The sequence below is a fragment of the Apodemus sylvaticus genome, chromosome 6 (assembly GCF_947179515.1).
Source record: "Apodemus sylvaticus chromosome 6, mApoSyl1.1, whole genome shotgun sequence".
Lineage (NCBI taxonomy): Eukaryota > Metazoa > Chordata > Mammalia > Rodentia > Muridae > Apodemus > Apodemus sylvaticus.
This window is the reverse complement of record NC_067477.1, coordinates 121236808-121252838: the sequence shown is the minus strand read 5'-3', so window position 1 is coordinate 121252838 and position 16031 is coordinate 121236808. Positions and strand designations below refer to the sequence as shown.

Below are 16031 nucleotides of genomic sequence, written 5' to 3'. Positions count from 1 at the left end.
GGTTGGGAACGCACAAATTTGCCCTTCTTTGGTGACTCACAACACTACACAGCTGTCACTCTAAAATCCTAGGCTGGGGACCTGACTCCAGCTCCTCCCGCGCCTGCCTCGCCCCAAGCTGTGCACATGCGCATTCCACTAGCTCCGCGCCCCCTAGCTGGGTCTCGGAGCCCAGCTGCCACGCTGCCTGTCTTCCTGCCCTTCTTAGGGCAGTTAGCTTCACTATCCCATACTGTGCATGCGCAGACCCGGCCATTTTCAGCGGGTGAGGTGGGGCAGAGGGCGGAACCAAACTGCTTGCGCACGCTCGGAGCATGCGCAATGCAGCGACTGAGGCGCCAGCTGTCGACTTGGAAGTTCCGGGGAAGGAGCGCATGCGCGAGTGTACGCGTTGCCGGCGAGAGGGCAGCCTGACGACTCGGAAATTTGAATACCACAGTAGCATGGAGTGTGACCTCATGGAGACTGACATCTTGGAGTCGTTGGAAGATCTAGGGTAAGACCGCGGGGCCATAAGTTTCTGAAAGTCCACTCTGCTAGAGCCCGGGGAACTCCTCGGGCGCCCGGTCGGAGCCACCTGCCTTTCCACGCCGCACCCGACTCCCGCCGTAGCTTCCCGCTGGCCCAGGGACCCCCGTGCCACGTCCACACCTACCCTGCGGACTCGGCTCCGATGGCCCTCGTCCTCCCCTGTGCTCCCTGAAGCCCGGCTACCCGCAGCGTGTGTCAGTCATGCGTGTCATTGTCTGGGCTCCGGTTCTCACCACCCCCACTCCCCAAGCTTTCTCCTCTAGCCTCCCGTCCTCCCGTCCTCCCCCCACTTTATGGTTTGCCAAAGTTGTATCTGCTTTCCTACTTGGCCCCACGATTTCCTACTTCTGTCTTGAGCTTCTGCCTCCCACCCTACTTCTCTCAAAAAAATCTTTGCTCAGTCATCTCTGCATGCACCTAGGCTTCCAAAAGCGCACGTCTGGGCGATGCAGCCGGCTCAAGCCCGCTCAGCTGTGCACCTAACCTTTCAACCACCTGCTTTGGAAATGACAGTCAGTGACTTGAGACCCGTAGCACAACCTCGCTGAACTCCAGGATTCCAGGGTCGTCTTCACCCACCAAAAAGCAGCTTGTTTGCACTTTGACTCTCTTGTGATAATTACCCAGTCATAGTCTTCAATGTTTAGGAATTTGGAAATAAGGCTTATTTATCTCATTCGGTCGCCCAGATCAAGGTGCTCAAACTTGAGAACCTAGAGTCACTTAACGCTGAAAAATAAAACCCTGCATGATTAAGTATTTGCCTGTGGGTAACTATTTCAGGGGAAAATAAGCATAGCGTTAGCTAGTTTTTGGAGCAGGGCGGCAATATAACCTCGGCCATGAAGATCTGACAGAGTTTCTCCTGCCTCTGGCACCTGAGAGAGAGGATTAAAGGAGTGAGGCCCCATGCCCTACTGATAGTTATATTTTTAACTATAGTCTTTTATCAAACATTTAAGCTTTTTCATGGCATGGAAATTATATATATACATATATATATATGTATATATATATATATATGTATATATATATATATTAAGGTTTATTTATTATATGTAAGTACACTGTAGCTGTCTTCAGACACACCAGAAGAGGGCATCAGATCTCATTATAGATGGTTGTGAGCCACCATGTGGTTGCTGAGATTCAAACTCAGGACTTCCGAAGAGCATTGAACCATCTCACCAGCCCGGCATGGAAATTCTAGAGGAAAACCTTTCTTTAGTGAAGTACACCTTGAGTTATCCAAAGCTCAACCCATGTGAATAGCTTGGTGTCCTAGTAGGTACTGACCCTAAAGGAAGCTTAGTAGCCATCATTGTTAACGTCAGCCACCGTGGTCATTTCTTTGAATCCCATTTTGTGAATAACCCAGATTTAGCCAGCTTAGTTCTTGCAGTGGGCTATAAGTAAGTCACATTCTGCAGAATGGGTGCTTTTCAATGGTGTCTAAAGATGATTTGCTTATTCAGTAAACATTTTTAAGGGACCCTTGCTCTGTGCCAGTGTGGGGCTTCCCTCCGGGTCTAAGTTCATGTGGAAGCTCTGAGAAGCATACAGTGGGAAGCCCAGAGGAGGGTCTCTTCCCTTGAGAAGGGAGTGTTGAAGAACAAGAGGAAAGGGACATTCTGTGTGGGTGAAGATCAATTGACTGGCAGCCATGGATGAAATTGCTTCTCATTACTGTTCTCTTATCCTAACGATGTCTTCTTGTCTGGCTTACTCTAATTATTCCTGCAACAGTTGCCCTCAAATAAATAGTTAGGTTGCATTGTAATAAAAACCATGGAGTTTTTCTGAAAGTGTAATTAATTTTAACTTAGTGTGGTTACATTTAAGTATTATTAAAAGTCACCATTAGTTGATTACTGTGTATTTTTAAAGAATTTGCTAAAAAATTATGGTTGAATACTGTCTTTTTTCAAGACAGGTTTCTCTGTGTAACCCTGGCTGGGCTGGAACTCTCCCTGTACACCAGGCTGGCCTCTTAACTTTCTGATCCTCAGCTTCTGCCTCTAGAGCAGCAAAGGCTATCTTTTATCTCCAACCTAGCACACAGTAGGAATGTAGCAGCTGCTGTTGAATGAATGTGGAGCACAAGGAGGAATTTCTAAGCTTGGGCCTTTTATTCAAATGTCTCTACTATTTACTATGGTGTGTGTGTGTGTGTGTGTGTGTGTTTTATAAAGACTTGTTGGGGTTTTTGTTTGTTTTTACGTAGGTGTGTGTGTGTGTGTGTGTGTGTGTCAATGTATACCATGTGTAAACTGGATACCTGAGGAGGCCAGAAATAGTGTGGGTGCTGGGAACGGAACCCAGGCCCTCTTTAAGAGCAGCTTGTGGCTGGTGGTGGTGGCGCATGCCTGTAATCAATCCCAGCACTTGGGAGGCAGAGGCAGGCAGATTTCTGAGTTCGAGGCCAGCCTGGTCTACAGAGTTGAGTTCCAGGACAGCCAGGGCTACACAGAGAAACACTGTCTCAAAAAAACCAAATTAAAAAAAAAAAAAAAAAAAGAGCATCATGTGTTTTTACCCGCTGAACCATTTCTCCAGTTCCTCCCCTCTGGCCTCCAGGGTGATGTATAATTTTGTGTGAGTGTGGAAGATTTCTTTCTAATCCACCTCATATGTAAACATATAGGCATATTTACAAGAATCTCAAAGTATCCAGACCTCTGAATACCGTGTTAAGTATATTTATATCCTTGACAATATTTTTATTTAATATTTCACTTAAAAGAATGTAGTATTATCTAAGCTGCTTTGTTTTTATTTGTCTGTTTTACACTGGGCACAGTAGCACAGTCTTTAATTTCAGTGGGGAAGATGCAGGCAGATCTCCATAAGTTTGAGGCCAGGCTGATCCATATAATAAGTTCCAAAACAGCCAGGTCTACATAGATTCTTGTCTTTAAAAGAAAAATTACATTTCTTTATTTGTGTGTATGTGCCACCATGTGCTTGTCGAAGTCAGAGACAGTTTGCAGTTGATTTTCTTGTGTAGTGTGATCAGGCCTTGGTGGCAAGCATCTGTAACACCTGCTGAGAGCCATCTCATGAGCACAATATAAATTAAAGAGTGCTTGATTGCTCGCTTGCTTGATTCATTAAGATAGATCTTGCAAAGTTTCCGAGGCCTCAAACTCGTGATTTCCCCTATTCAGTTTCTTGAGTAGTTGGTATTATAGTAATGTGCCAGAACACCCAGTTCTGGTTACTCTTAAATTCTTTTGCCTGGGCAGCATGAGACCCAGTCTTGAGAGAGAGAGAGAGAGAGAGAGAGAGAGAGAGAGAGAGAGAGAGAGAGAGAGAGAGAGAGAGAGAGAGAGAGATATCAAAAGACGTATTTATAAAATAAATGATTACTTGGAAAGATTCCTAAAGCAAATCTCCAAAAATAACATCTAATTGATTATGGTAAGAAAATAACTACAAAAGAGCTTTCAGTGAGTGTGTAAAAGTTGACTATGTTCATTGCATGTATGGTTTCTAGGTTGAGTTTTTTAGGGTTTTTGTTTTGTTTTGAGGGGGGACACTTTTAAGACAGCGTCTCCTGTATCTTAGGCTTGCGTTGAATTCTGCATAGCAAAGAATGACCTCAAACGATTGATTGATCCTCACGCCTTCACCTGTCCAGAGCTAAGATTACAAGCATATGCCACCATACTCAATTTATAACGTTTTGGGATCTAAACCATGTGTGCTAGTCAGGCACTCTCCCACCTGAGCGGCATCTCCCCCCCCCCCCCCCACGTGTTCTGAAGGCTTGAGTTTGATTGGTTTCTTTGTTGTTTTGTTTTGAGTTTGTTTTGTTTTGTTTTTAAGTACCTCACTAAGCCTTCCTGTGGCTCCAGGCAAAGGTTCTTCTGTGTTTCCCCTGGGCTGAGATTACAGGTATGTTCCATCATGCCCAGCTTGACAGGTTGTTTTGTTTTGTTTTGTTTTTCTTTTGTTTGTTTGTTTTTTTTCCGAGACAGGGTTTCTCTGTATAGTCCTGGCTGTCCTGGAACTCACTCTGTAGACCAGGCTGGCCTCGAACTCAGAAATGCGCCTGCCTCTGCCTCCCAGAGTGCTGGGCTTACAGACATGCACCACCACCGCCCAGCATTGACATTTTCTTCATTTAAATTTTTTTAAAGATTTGTGTGTGTGTGTGTCTATGAGTATTTGCCTGTATGTACATGTATGTACCAGGTGCATATGGTTTATTTACATAAGCAATGCATAGATGTGTTTTACCTGCAACATACCGCACGTTGATTTTTCCTCTGAGATGTACTTTCTTCCTCACTAGTTACAAGGGCCCATTGTTGGACGATGGTGCACTGTTGCAGGCAGCCTCTGCTGGAGCCGCTTCCCCCGAGTTTACCAAACTCTGTGCTTGGCTGGTGTCTGAATTGAGAGTCCTCTGTAAACTAGAAGAAAATGTGCAGGCAACTAACAGTGAGTAAATCTTCATGTTTTAAAACAAGATTGGGGCATCGTGAATTCAATATTATTAATATTAAAGCTAAAATTTTAAAAGTTTTGTAACTGTGAAGAAATATGTCAAACCTTGTGTGTGTGTGCGCACACACACACAGTTTAAAAAAAAAAACAAATTGACTAAGAGTTTCTCTTTGGAATTGAAAAACTGAACTTTTACCTAATACAGTATAATGTCATGTAATCCTAATAAAAAGATAGAAAAGTGGTCAAGTCAACAAATTTGATATTGCTGTTTTCAAGGATAAAGTAATTCTAAATATGAGGCTACAACAATAAAAAATATGCAGAGGCTGAAAAGATCCTTGTACTGAAACAGAAGAATATAGAGTACATGTATGAAATATATGTGCTTGCCCTGGTTTTGTTTTTTAACAGGGCTTCACTATGTAGCATAGATTGGCCTTGAACTCATGACCTTTCAGCCTCAGCCTGCTGAGTGCTGGGATAATAGGCAAGACCCACATTGTCTGTATTTTGTGAAACTTGAATTGTGACATCCTGGATTGGCGGCTACTAGAATTTAGGATGTTCTTTTAGGTCTACCAGATTCCAGAACTGTGTACAGTATGTAGCATGCGCATTGTAATTCTGCTGTGCTTGGGAATAATGGAGACATGCCATTAGGCCACTGTCACATCACTGGAACCCACTATTAAGTACATTGTATATAGCAACCTAGATTATAGTGCCTGTTTTCTTGACATTTACCACTAGTTTGCTGACTCTGAATGAGCTTGGAACCTGACGCTCTACCTTCTGCTTCTTCCTGTCATAGGTAGAGCTCTAATGGATAGGAAGTAAGAATGTCTGCCTGTTAGTGTACCCCTGGGATGGTGTAATCCCATCTTGAAGCGCTCACTCTTGTTTGCTGGTATTTATTTTACTTCTTGGTATGTTTGAGGCACAAGGAATTGTTGTACAACTCAAACATGTCTCTCAGATGCAGGCTGGTTTGAGGAAATTTTGCATCAGCCTCCTAAGTGCTGGACTTTCCACACCTGGCCTGTTAGTACAGGTTGGTTGTATCAAAGTTTAACCTATGTCTGACCAATTCAATGAACAAGATATAGTGTCATAATAATAATGATAGCATATGTTATATTCCTTGTATTCAAAGCAGTATGTACTGATTAACTCATTTAGACCTTAGGGCAGTTCTGTGTGCTAGATTTTATTACCTCGCTGCCCTCAGTGACAAAAGCCCAAAGAAGTTTGGTGCATTGCCTGGGGTCATGTAATTAGGCTTCATACACACAGCATCAGGAGAGATTGGGGACTGGTGCTTTTAACCACTTTGGCAGTCTGCCACTTACTCTGACTGATTTGTAGAAACCTTTAAATACTGTATGGGATACTGTTTTTAACTGGGATCATATAGCACATAAACCAGGTAAGTGAGGTTACTGCTTGTGTAGAGGGAGGGCAGGGTTAGCCTCTCCTCTGACTGTCAGAGAGCCTTATGGATCTCTGGGATGCATTGATCACAGCTTCGATCACCCTGATGGTGCCCTCCTTCTCTCTTGTCTCCTCATCTCCCAGCTCCCAGGAACTCTTTGGAGCTTTAGGGTTGACAGGTCACAATTTGATAAACACGTGATGAGAAAATGGACTTGGGACTTGAGAATAACTCTAAGGCTTATTAATTTCTATCAATATGCAATACTGAGAAGAGAACAATCAAAATAATGAAGGTGACGCCCATCCCTTCATTTAACCATTAAACCTCAAATTTTATATATATATAAAATGTTCATTGGTGATTTGACTGCATGTATGTCTGTGTGAAGGTATCAGATTCCCTGGAGCAGGAGTTACAGACTGTTGTGAGCTGCCATATGAGTGCTGAGAAGTGAACCCAGGTCCTTTGGAAGACTAACCAGTGCTCTTAACTGCTGAACAGTCTCTCCAATTCCCTCAAGCTGGCTTTTTTTTTATTTTTTTTTTTTTTGCATGTTATTGAAGTACAGAGCTATAAGTCATGTTTGCTGCCTTCTGGTTTCAGTTAACTGAGAATATGAAATACAAGTGAAAAAACTGGTGATTGCCACCATAATTGAACTCTTGCTTTTGTGGTTCACAGGAGGAAGAAATCAGTGAGTGCAGAAGTATTAGGGAGGTCTCGTGGAGAAGGCTACCCGCCTTTGATGAATGAGTAGGTTCACTAGTAGAAAAAGGCATAGTCACCCTGTCAGTCACAGTCATAGCTTAAAGGCTCAAAAGTAACAATGGGCCGTGCTTTCCTGGGACACTGGAGAACGGTGGCCTAGTAGAGCCAGTGTCTGTGGAAGCGGCACATAGATGATTGTGAATGAATGTACTGGAAAAACAGACTTAAACAGTTGGGAAGACGGGCGGTGGTGGCTCAATCCTTTAATCCCAGCACTTGGGAGACAGAGGCAGGCCTATTTCTGAGTTCGAGGCCAGCCCGGTCTACAAAGTGAGTTCCAGGACAGCCAGAGCTACAGGAGAAACCCTGTCTCGAAAAAAAAAAAACCAAAAAAAAAAAAAAAAAAAAAAAAAAAAAGAAGAAGAAGAAAAAAAAGAAAGAAAAAGAAAAAGTTCTTTAGCCGGGCGTGGTGGCGCACACCTGTAATCCCAGCACTTAGCACTTTGGAGGCAGAGGCAGGCGGATTTCTGAGTTCAAGGCCAGCCTAGTCTACAGAGTGAATTCCAGGACAGCCAGGGCTGTACAGAGAAACCCTGTCTCGGAAAAAAAAAAAAAAACAAATCCAAACCCCCTTCCCCCCCCCCCCCCCCGAAAAAAAAAAAACGGTTGGGAGGAGTCTGAAAGCAGGTAGGAAAAACTGACTAAGGTATAAAGTTAGAGCATTCTCAAGCAGGGCTGGTGAAATGTGGCTAAACAGGAAAAGCAATTGGCATACAACACTGGGGGCCTGAGTGTGGACCCTGCAACCACTTCATGGTCTTTTTGACCTCTGTACCTGTGTGTTCTACACGTGCATCATACATGCAAAATAATAAGTATTAACTCAATTGTCAAGCAAGGGACTAGCCTCCTGCACACTATAAAAGGAATTTTGCAGTGGTGTGAGAAAAGATGGAACAGGAAGAAGAGCTGAGGCGGGAAAGGCCGAGTGGGAACTAATGCTGTCAAAATTGTTTTAATCCTCCCAAGGTCCAAGTGAAGCTGAAGAATTCCAGCTTGAGGTGAGTGGGCTGCTTGGGGAGATGAACTGCCCATATCCTTCTCTGACATCTGGGGATGTAACCAAGCGCCTTCTTGTTCAGAAGAACTGCCTCCTTTTGCTCAGTAAGTTCATGGCTACTAGAATGTAGCGATTTTATGTTTTCCATAAGTAATATGTGGGTTGTTGTTGGTATAGTTGTATTTTGCTTCGTTGTGACTTTAGTTCAAATACTATCCATTTTAAACGAAGAGTTAGCTACATTTCCAATTAGGAACTGGTGGAGGCATGCACACCAGTGGCGCTTTGATTGAACTGGCCTCTGCCCTGGCACTCCTCTAGCTACTGTGCCTCTCCTGCTGTGACCAGTGGGGATGCTGGAGTGTGACACCAGTGTCCTCCTAAGCTTGTGGCCTAGATGGAAAGCAGGCACATAAGTAATGGCGAGCCTGTAGCCATAAGGGCAGGAAGAGGAAGCAGTGCTTGCCTGATGGTATTGTAAAGCTGTTTCATATGGTGATGTTTCTTTGGGTTGGTAAATGCTTTTGTTTCTAAGTATACATGATCAGCACTTAAATGGTTCCTCTACCACTGATCATTGTGGAACATCATTTTTTTTTTTATAAAAAGTTCTTTCCATGTCTTTTAAAAAGATAACTTTCTTTTCCTGAGATACAGTTAGTAGACTCATAAATTGTATTGCCTTGTACAAACTTCCCAGTAAGCTTAAGCAATAATCTTAACTCAGAATCTGTAGCATTTTGAAATTAAGCTACATTCAGCTTTGGTTAACTGAATGTCCTATGACAAACATAGTCCAGAATGTTTATTTGGTTGGTTTTATAGCTGTACTGTGGAGTCTGAACATACTAAAACCATAGTATTGAAGGTTTTATGTTGTTTTGCTTTTTTTTTTTTTTTTGAAAAAAATATGTTATAGCTATTATGCTTAGGCACTAAAAATTTCTGCAGTTACTTAATGTCCCCTTTGTCTACTATTTGTTGCTGGGTCAGTGCATGCACACGGGTCAGGACTTGCTGCAGACACTGATGTTTATGTCTAGCTTTTATATATGTATTCGGTCTCCTTCAGATTGGGACTGGCACAGCAGCAGTAGATGGAACTCATTCTTCTCTGTAGTATCATTTACCCTGATCGGCTGTGCTTGTCACATACATTATCTACATAGGAAGATAACCACTGTGCAAGATGCTTGGAAACGACTCTAGATGGCTGAGTCTTCCGTAGAACTTAGCCTTTTTTCTACTGACACTTAAGAAAACTACATTGTCTGTAAATCTTTATAAAGTGCTTTTAACTCCTTAGTAATCCTTAAACAGACTATACTGTTTTGGAATCGGGGTAATAATTACAAACTCTATTTTTATGAGCTGATACCTGAAGAGCTTACCAAGAGTATACAACCACATGCTCCTCCTGAATAAGTGAACTGTGACGCAGCTAAAGGTTACTCGCTTTTTACGTCCTTCACGAGGCACACTGGTCCCTTTCCTTGTCCTTGTCACTGCAGCCTGCTTTCCCCAACAGCTCTCAGTGTGCAGCCTCTTTCATTGTGGCGTTTCATACACGTGCTCATTGGTGCCCTGTGTGTGACTATTTCTATTGTGCCAAATGTCAGTTTTGTCACATCTTGATGCTATGATTTTCTTCCAGCACTCTGCCACACTAATATGAATTGCTTAGCACATTGTACTTATGAGGAAATAAATGAACCTTATTTGAAGTACCAGAATAGAATAATCTTTAAGTGTAGGGGCTCTGGGCCATTTACTGGTACTGGCTCTGGGCCTTGAATGGTTCTCGGTTTATACTCATAGCTAAGTCAAGCTTGAGTTCCTAATAGATAAAAGAGGAAGATATTTTGATGCTTAAGTAGATTGTCAATAAAGATCATCTTAGGTTTTGGGGGTTTTTATAGTATCCTCAGTGCCTTTCTAGTACTTTGATTCATGTGATGGTATTAGTTTCAGGAATGACTGAACTATCTCATCCCAAATTTAGACAACCAGTGTATTAAATCATGTTACATGATTTTCTAGAACAAGGGTTGGCAAACTTTATTTAAGGGGCAGACATTAAATAGTCCTGGCTGAGCATTCTGTGAGGTCTCAGTGGCAACAACCCAACTCCTGTGTCTCTATAGGAACACAGACATGGCGTATGAGAGCGAGTGTGTCAGGACACTGGTAGAAACAACATTTTACAACAACACTAGTTGCTTTTCATACCCATAGTTCTGCTTTTCCTTGTCTTAGTACCCAAGTATAGCTTACTACATGGAACATACCAAGATTTACTAAAGCCACGTGCAGTGGCCTCTACAGAAGCTCAGCTGTATTTATTACTTTAGAACAGGAATTGATGGCTTCTCAGACATACATGACTTACCAAAATCATGACTTCCCCTTGGCTTCCACCTGAGGACAGCAAATTTGGTGATTTTGATAGGATTGAAAGACCTAGAAAACACCTCCCAAAAGAGCAGAAGCAGACTTTACTGAATGCTTGGAAATTCTACAGTTTAGATGGAAGTGTCTTTGGGACAACTACAGGAATGTCATTGACTAGTTAGGCTTCTGCTGAATTACATGAGATGTCCTCATGTATAGTAGGCTAAAGCAGTTCACAAGGGGACATTATTCAACACAAAGTGCATTCTGACAAAAATGTGACTTAAGAGCCCAGGGATGGCTCCAGGGGTAGAGGCTCTTCTCACCAAGACTGCCCTAGAGTTCACACCGCCAACCCCCTGAGTTCAAAGAACTCTGCAAGCTGTCCTGAACTCTGTATGTGTGCTGTGCTGTGCACATATGAATGCACACACATGGAAAATACTGAAAAGCAGACATGATTTGAAAGTTGTGTTTTTTTCGTTGGGGGAGAAGGTGAGGAATGTGGAGAGGAAGCAGGTGGGGAAGGGCCAATGAGAGAGCCCCCAGCAGGTGCGTCAGGCTACTGTAGGGGAAGTGAGAGAAGACCCTTAGACAGTGCAAGACCTTATCCTTAGGACGGTCCTGACCACTTCAGACAGGCTGATTGTGAGAGAGGGCAGGGCAGTTTCGTCAGTGTGTTCAAAGAGCCATTTGTCACCTTGTGCAAAATTTTAACAGATGCCAACCCCTGTTCAGGAGGTAGCACGATTAAATGCAAGAATCTAGATCTTTAGGTGTGACCAACTTTGGTCCGTGGTTTCAAAGTATTGCCTAATTTTAATGAACCTGAGTTGCCTAAGCAGGGTATTGTTATGTTGTTAGCAGAAAACAGTGCTTTTCATTTGTGTTCTGTCCATTCTTGCAGCTTTAAAAGTTACATATCATTAGGTCTATAGAGTTGTGACTCCAGACTTACGGCTATTAACTATAGTATCTTATTTTGAAATCTTATTTTGTTTACTTCAGCATACCTCATCTCAGAACTAGAAGCTGCCAGAATGCTCTGTGTGAATGCTCCTCCAAAAAAAGCTCAAGAAGGAGGCGGTAGTGAGGTCTTTCAAGAGTTGAAAGGCATATGTATTGCTCTAGGAATGTCCAAACCTCCAGCCAATATAACTATGTTCCAATTCTTCAGCGGGATTGAGAAAAAAGTAAGACCTTTAGTACCGATTGTAGCGTATTAAAGGCATAGTCCTACGTTTGCTTGAAATGAAACATTAAGTTTATTTCTCTTAATGGGAACCTAATTTACATATTAATAAGGAATGTTAATAAATGAGTTTTGGGTTTTAAATCCTAGATACCTTAAAGAGAAATTAATATTTTAGTGTGCTTTTTGGTTTTGTTATTTTTAATCGTTGACATGTTTCTCTTTCAATAATGAAACTTTATACTTTGGTTTAAAAGCTGAAGTAAGCTAGATATAATGTAAAAATAACTAAGATTCTTAAGTCCTTTATAAAATGATTGAACTTTGAGGTGATTTCTATAGCTTTTATCATTATTACTATGCTTCCCCCTACTGACTGGACAGAAAAGGACATTAATAAGTTCTGTTTTCTAATCCAGTTGCTTTGGGTCTGTATATTCCAACTAGCAAACTCCATTTGCTGGCTACTAACATAGTGTGGGGAAATAGAATCACTTTTATGCCACACATTATCAACAGAATACTGATTTATGTATATATATATGTATGCATATATGTGTAAATTATTAGGAACAAGCCATTTTAATTTAAAAATGGATGAGTAAAAGAAAATGGTTTTTGTTGTATAAAGTTATTTCCTGTCTGCATATCTGCTGGACTCCCTTTCACCGTGGGGTGAACGCTGTGGGGCACAACAGTGTGTCTGTAGTCCGTATTCTCTGTGTTCATTCATCCATTCAGCTAATGCTCATTCAGTGCCCACTGGCGTCAGGCACTGCTCAGGTCCAGTGAAGGATCCATGCTTCTCTAGTCACGGAGGAGTGGGACAAGCCAGTGTCTTATCTCACGGGTCTTTACATTTATGTTTCAAAACTGCCTCCACCTTTGCCTCTGTCAGGATTCTTCTTTTGATGGCAAGATATGATGGGAATTGGGTAATGAGGAAGATACGTATTACTTTTAGATTTTTTTTTATTCATTAATTTGTTTTTGTGTCAGTTAAAGGAAACATTAGCAAAAGTTCCACCTAATCATGTGGGAAAGCCGCTATTGAAGAAGCCGATGGGACCAGCCCACTGGGTGAGTCGTGATCCTCCTGAGTCAGCTTCCTAAGGAACCATCCTTTATGTCAGGGCTTTTATGTCAACACTCATAGCCCAGGTTGGCCTCACATTAGTGGCAGTCCTCTTGCCTCAGCCTTCCAAATACTGTGATTACCGCTGACTTAAGTTACATTTTCTGATATGTCATTTGCTACATGGACATCCTTGATATTTTGGGGAACCTCCAGATTTATGAAGAATACATTTTTATTTGTGTATGATTTGAAGCCACTTATCTCATAATTTGTAAATATTTCATTCACTCACTAAATGCAGTTTGGTATAAGTGAAGCATTTTTTTTCTAATTGCCAGATGGATCCAAACCGGCCTGAGCTGAACCAACTTCATGCAGTGAATTATGGGAAAGCTAACCAAGAATTCTTACTTTACATATATTATTGTTTTGAGACTAACTTTTCTGTCCTGTCACTTTACTAACCATTCACATATTGGCCAGTGGGAAGAACCGTGTGTGGGGAATTCTGGGGAGTCACTTGTGAAAGCTTCAGTTTCTTCTTTAAGAACAAAAGATCAAGCACATATGTAAATCCTAACTGGTTGCTTAAATTGTGCTTTAGGAAAAGATAGAAGCCATTAACCAAGCCATAGCAAATGAATATGAAGTCCGGAGGAAGCTGCTCATCAAACGTCTGGATGTCACTGTCCAGTCCTTTGGCTGGTCTGACAGAGCTAAGGTACGCTGAAGTCATTGTTTGTTAGACACAGTCCCTACACACCTGGAATGCTTCCAGGTGAGCCCAGCCCCGCCTCCATTGCCTGCTGTGTCAACAAGTCTGGCAGCTGTATTTGTACAAGGTAATTCTTAAGTACGGGAAACAGTACAGAGTTTAAAACTATTTCCTACCATCTGGAACCAACCCAGTAAACTCCTCATCAGATCTTTAATCTTTTTAGTTGTAGTGTTTGTTTTCTGCACCCCATTCTGAGTTTTAACATTTGTCTTTGAACACTTTTGTTTCAACAGAGTCAGACAGAAAAATTAGCTAAGGTTTACCAGCCAAAGCGTTCAGTCTTGTCTCCTAAAGGTAATATTTCTGTTGCTCATCTTTTGGCTGCCAGACAAGACTTGTCAAAGATTTTAAGGACAAGCAGTGGGTCCATAAGAGAAAAGACTGCCTGTGCCATTAATAAGGTGACTAGAGCGCTTTTGATTTCCTTTCACATGCATTGCCCTGTCAGTAAAATGAGAAGCTTACATTATTGTTCTTATCACATAGGTGCTGATGGGCAGGGTGCCTGACAGAGGTGGCAGACCTAATGAAATTGAACCTCCGCCCCCAGAGATGCCGCCGTGGCAGAAAAGACAAGATGGCCCCCAGCAGCAAGCAGGAGGCCGAGGAGGAGGGAGAGGTGGTTATGAACATTCCTCATATGGAGGACGAGGAGGTCATGAACAAGGAGGGAGAGGTGGACGTGGTGGCTATGACCATGGTGGCCGAGGGGGAGGACGAGGAAATAAGCATCCAGGAGGCTGGACAGATGGAGGCAGTGGGAGTGGAGGTGGCTACCAGGATGGGAGCTATCGAGAGTCGGGCTTCCAGCCTGGTGGCTATCACAGCGGCCACAGCAGTGGCTACCAAGGTGGTGGCTATGGTGGCTTCCAAGCATCTTCATATACAGGAAGTGGATACCAGGGCGGTGGGTACCAGCAGGACAATAGATACCAAGATGGTGGGCACCACGGCGAACGAGGCAGTGGTCGTGGGGGAAGAGGTGGTCGGGGAGGACGGGGAGGACGTGGAAGCCAGGGAGGAGGCTGGGGAGGAAGAGGGAGCCAGACTTATCACCAAGGGGGCCAGTTTGAACAGCACTTCCAACATGGAGGCTATCAGTATAGTCATTCTGGATTTGGACAAGGAAGACATTATACTAGTTGAGGCTACAGAAACTTATATTTTGCTAGAGCTCAAGTAATAGAAACTTAGTTTCAGAATCCGGAATCCAACATCTATTTCGAATGAATGTAAGACCACAGGTGGCAGGTATACTCCTGCTTAGGATAACTATTTGCTGGTCTTCATTCAGTTCTTTCTCTCTTTTTATTACTAAACAGTTTTACATAACACTGTTTATTTAAGAAACATATCTCTTCTTTCTATGAAAAACAAATTTTAAAGGCAATTAAGTTGCCTTTAATTGACCAGTAGGCTAATCCAGTTGGAACATACATGCTTTTTTGAAGAAATTACTTGAATAAAATAGTTTTCACATTTTCAATATGCAAGTTTTGAAAATGAGGATTTGCCTAGACTTTTTTTATATTTACTGCTGGGAAACCTTCCTCATATTGACGACCCATGTGTGTTTTTCGTAAACTATTTTCTGATGTCTCTTCTCTGAGCATAGCTCTGCCCTGATTGGCATTTTATTCAGAGAGATTTCGTCACCTTTCTTTTTGATAGACCTGTCGGGTTGGTTCCTATTACATGAGCTCTTTTGCAGATAGCACATTCAGTAGCCTTATCCTGTTGGTGGAATACTGTACCAAATGTTCCTCCAAAATCCATGACCACGGCCAAAATCCATAAACATGACAAAAGCAAACTAAGTTGTGAACCGTAGTATCTGTAGCCACTTAGTTAAGTATAGCAACTCAAACAGACCTGCATCCATCCGAGACAAAAGTTCCTCCTTCAACCTTGTTTTTACTTGAAACTTGCTAGAAGAAATGATGAGCAGACATCTGTTTTATGCACTAGTTAATGCTACTGGCTCAGCAAATACAAGTTAGCTCGCATTAGGCAAGAGACTTTTCTTGTGATGGAAGTGCACTACAAAGTGAGATCGAGTCCTGCTCAGTGCAGGAGGCCCTTCATTATTGCTGCAGAAGACAGAAGCCTGGCTGACACTCTCCACGTCTATTCTGAGCTCACTCGATGCTTCTGCCGGGGTTTTGTACATGTAAACACTGTCAAGCTGTGAAAGAACGTGGCTGGAGGTGTGTTCTGTGTGAGGTGAGCAATAAAGTACCTGTACATTCTCTGCTTGCCTTGGGAGCTTTATTTTGGCTGTTTTCATACTAAATTGTGCACTTGGGTCTGGCTTCTGGAGTAAGGCTTTTAGTATTTCCTTAAGTAAAAGGTAGCCCCTTTTCTGGAAGCTAAGACAAACGGGAGGGGGGAAAGCTATTTCCA

General features: G+C 42.5%; 1 protein-coding gene across 1 annotated transcript; it reads left to right on the top strand.

Annotated features, from left to right (window-relative positions):
* The first annotated feature begins 341 nt into the window (after nt 1-341).
* On the top strand, nt 342-15877 carry Fam98a (family with sequence similarity 98 member A). The gene is made up of 8 exons (XM_052186386.1): nt 342-496; nt 4829-4977; nt 8159-8293; nt 11589-11773; nt 12772-12852; nt 13455-13571; nt 13862-14029; nt 14115-15877. The coding sequence occupies exons 1-8, from the start codon at nt 375-377 to the stop codon at nt 14772-14774; spliced, it is 1617 nt and encodes a 538-aa protein (XP_052042346.1). The 5' UTR covers nt 342-374; the 3' UTR covers nt 14775-15877.
* The last annotated feature ends 154 nt before the right edge of the window (nt 15878-16031 follow it).